We start from the raw sequence: 2,255 nt of genomic DNA, 5'->3' as shown, positions 1-2,255 counted from the left end.
GTCCGTAGCAGGTCCTTACTGTTCTTCCTTCCTAGGGCTGTGATGAGGATGTGAATCCCCTGAGCACCTGTATACATGTTTGCATTATCTCTTAATAGTTACTGTTTTGGATAATCCATAAAGAAACCCTAGGACTAGTGATATTATTCCCACTTTACAGAAGAGGAAAGAAAGGTGCAGTGCCTTTGGGGACAATGCCACTGTTTGAGTACTGGTGAGTTCAGGCATAGAAGTTTGGGGAATCCAGAGAGGGACAGTGGGTGACTGTGTGTCCCGTGACACCTGCGAGATCCCCCTGCTTAGGAGACAGAGTCAATGTAGAACTTGGGGTGGGAGAACCGGTCTCAAAAAGCCAAGGCCAGGAGGCTGAACGGCCTGGCAGATAAAGTCCTTGAGCCTGAGCCAGATGGTAAGAGGTTCAAATCCCAGCTCTGCCACTGACCCACTTAGCAACCTTGACTGAGCATCACCACTCCAAGCCTCAGGTTCCCTCTCCATACAGAACAGAGACAACAGTCCCTGCGTCATAGGATCATTGTGAGAATGATTAAGTGAGGACTTTCTGAGGGGCGCCTAGCACGCTGCCTAACACAGCATCCATGTTTAGTGAACCTTGGCTGTTTTTACTGTTTGAGGGAATTTGTCTCCTGCAGGGTTCTTGCCTGATGGGGCGGCCAAACTTTTTGGTATTCCCTTCACACCTCTTCTGTCCTTCCTCGTTGACAGAAAGAACCTGGAAGGTAGAGAATGGTGCTGGTGAACGTTTCACCACGTTTCTTGACAGAAAGAACCTGGAAGGTAGAGAAGGTGCTGGCTTCTCCACCCGCAGGCAGCCCCAGGGGCTCCGGGAAGTGGGGACCCTGACTCACGTGCTGCAGCAGTGCCTCCTCCCCGACAGCCTTCATCAGGCCTTTGGTGTCCATGTGGCCCAGGCGCAAAATGTATAGCGGGCGGCCATCTGTACAAAGACAAGGGACGTTACTCAGGGGATGCTGGAAAGAGGGCAAGTCAAAGCCGCAGTGAGAACTTACCCTCCTCGGAGAAGGAGGGGTCAGGCTGCGGCTTACTGAGGCTCAGTCTGTCCATTATCTGCCATTACCCTGCCTCCTCCCAAGAGGGGCTGACACCACTCATGGTGAAAGAAACAACGGAAGTGTTAAAAAACACGGGTTTATCCCATGAAGGAAACTGAGTGAGGGGCATACGGGAATGCTCTGTATGTATGACCTTAGCAAGTTTTCTGAAAACCTAAAACTGTTCTAATATTACAAGTTGATTTTTATTTTTATTTTATTATATTATAGCTGAGCCATCCTGCCACCTGTTGGCAGCTCAGCTCGGACAGGGACTCGAACCGCTGTTGCTCAGAGCAAGCTCTTAACCAACTGAGCCACTCAGCCGGCCCTACAAGTTGATTTTTAAATGGTTTTTAAAAGAGGATTAAACCATGTAATGCAGAAGTGTGGAGAGAGTGGATCAACGTTGGCTCCTAGTTTTCTGTCAGCAAAAGCCAAACAGAAAAAGTAAGGGATTATGTACAAAGAAAGACAGGTGGTTCTTGGTATTTGCAGTGGCTCTATCAAGTCACCTTAGACACTGAATTAATGAATACTGAACCCCTGCTTCTGGGGGAAATATGGGGTTAGGTTCCTGCAAGCCACTAGTCGTACCATTTTTGTCAGCCAGTCAATACAGAACCTTGTTTTACATGTGTTGCTATTTAAGGACACCTCATTTAATGTATATTGTTGATTTATTAACATTGAACTCGGGGCCAGCAGCACTATAATGCGTGCCTAAAGGAAGCTGATCTAACACAGACGTTTTCTGTGTAAGGCACAACACAGCCTCCTGGCATGTAGGAACATTAGATGGCACCTCTGCACTATGCTTGGGGGGGGGCAGGGGGGGAGGGCGGCATTTTAAACTGCAAAATCACCAACAAAAAGCACAAAAAATGTGGCACCATGGAAACTGCCAAAGGGACACTTGTTTACAGTGTAGGAGCTGAAACTCATTCACCTCAGCGGGGAACAAACGTGCAGGTCGGGCAACTCAGGTTTTTTTGCCATTCTGCGCAGGTCCGTGAATGACCGCAGAAGCATCCTGAGTATCAATTTGGGGGCTATAAATAAATTTCAGTGAATAAGAAAATTCACAAATATGCAATGCATGAATAATGAGGGTCAACTGCGTAGTAAAAGCATCCCAACACTTCAGGAGAGTCAAGCGTTTGCCCTGATCAATATACAGTT

At 47.7% G+C, this 2,255-nt stretch overlaps 1 protein-coding gene across 1 annotated transcript in view; it reads right to left on the bottom strand.

Moving 5' to 3' along the window:
- SEC14L5 (SEC14 like lipid binding 5) overlaps positions 1-2,255 on the bottom strand; it is a 40,595-nt gene that overhangs the window by 16,596 nt on the left and 21,744 nt on the right. Inside the window, exons 8-9 of the mRNA XM_019660245.1 lie at positions 870-963; positions 560-733 (exon numbers count right to left, since the gene is read on the bottom strand). Of these exons, the coding sequence (XP_019515790.1) occupies positions 560-733; positions 870-963 (268 nt within the window). The remainder of the gene's footprint in view (positions 1-559; positions 734-869; positions 964-2,255) is intronic.

Source organism: Hipposideros armiger, unplaced genomic scaffold (genome assembly GCF_001890085.2).
Source record: "Hipposideros armiger isolate ML-2016 unplaced genomic scaffold, ASM189008v1 scaffold_315, whole genome shotgun sequence".
Classification (NCBI taxonomy): domain Eukaryota; kingdom Metazoa; phylum Chordata; class Mammalia; order Chiroptera; family Hipposideridae; genus Hipposideros; species Hipposideros armiger.
Note: the sequence above shows the minus strand (reverse complement) of the source record. Positions and strands in the feature narration are given on the sequence as shown.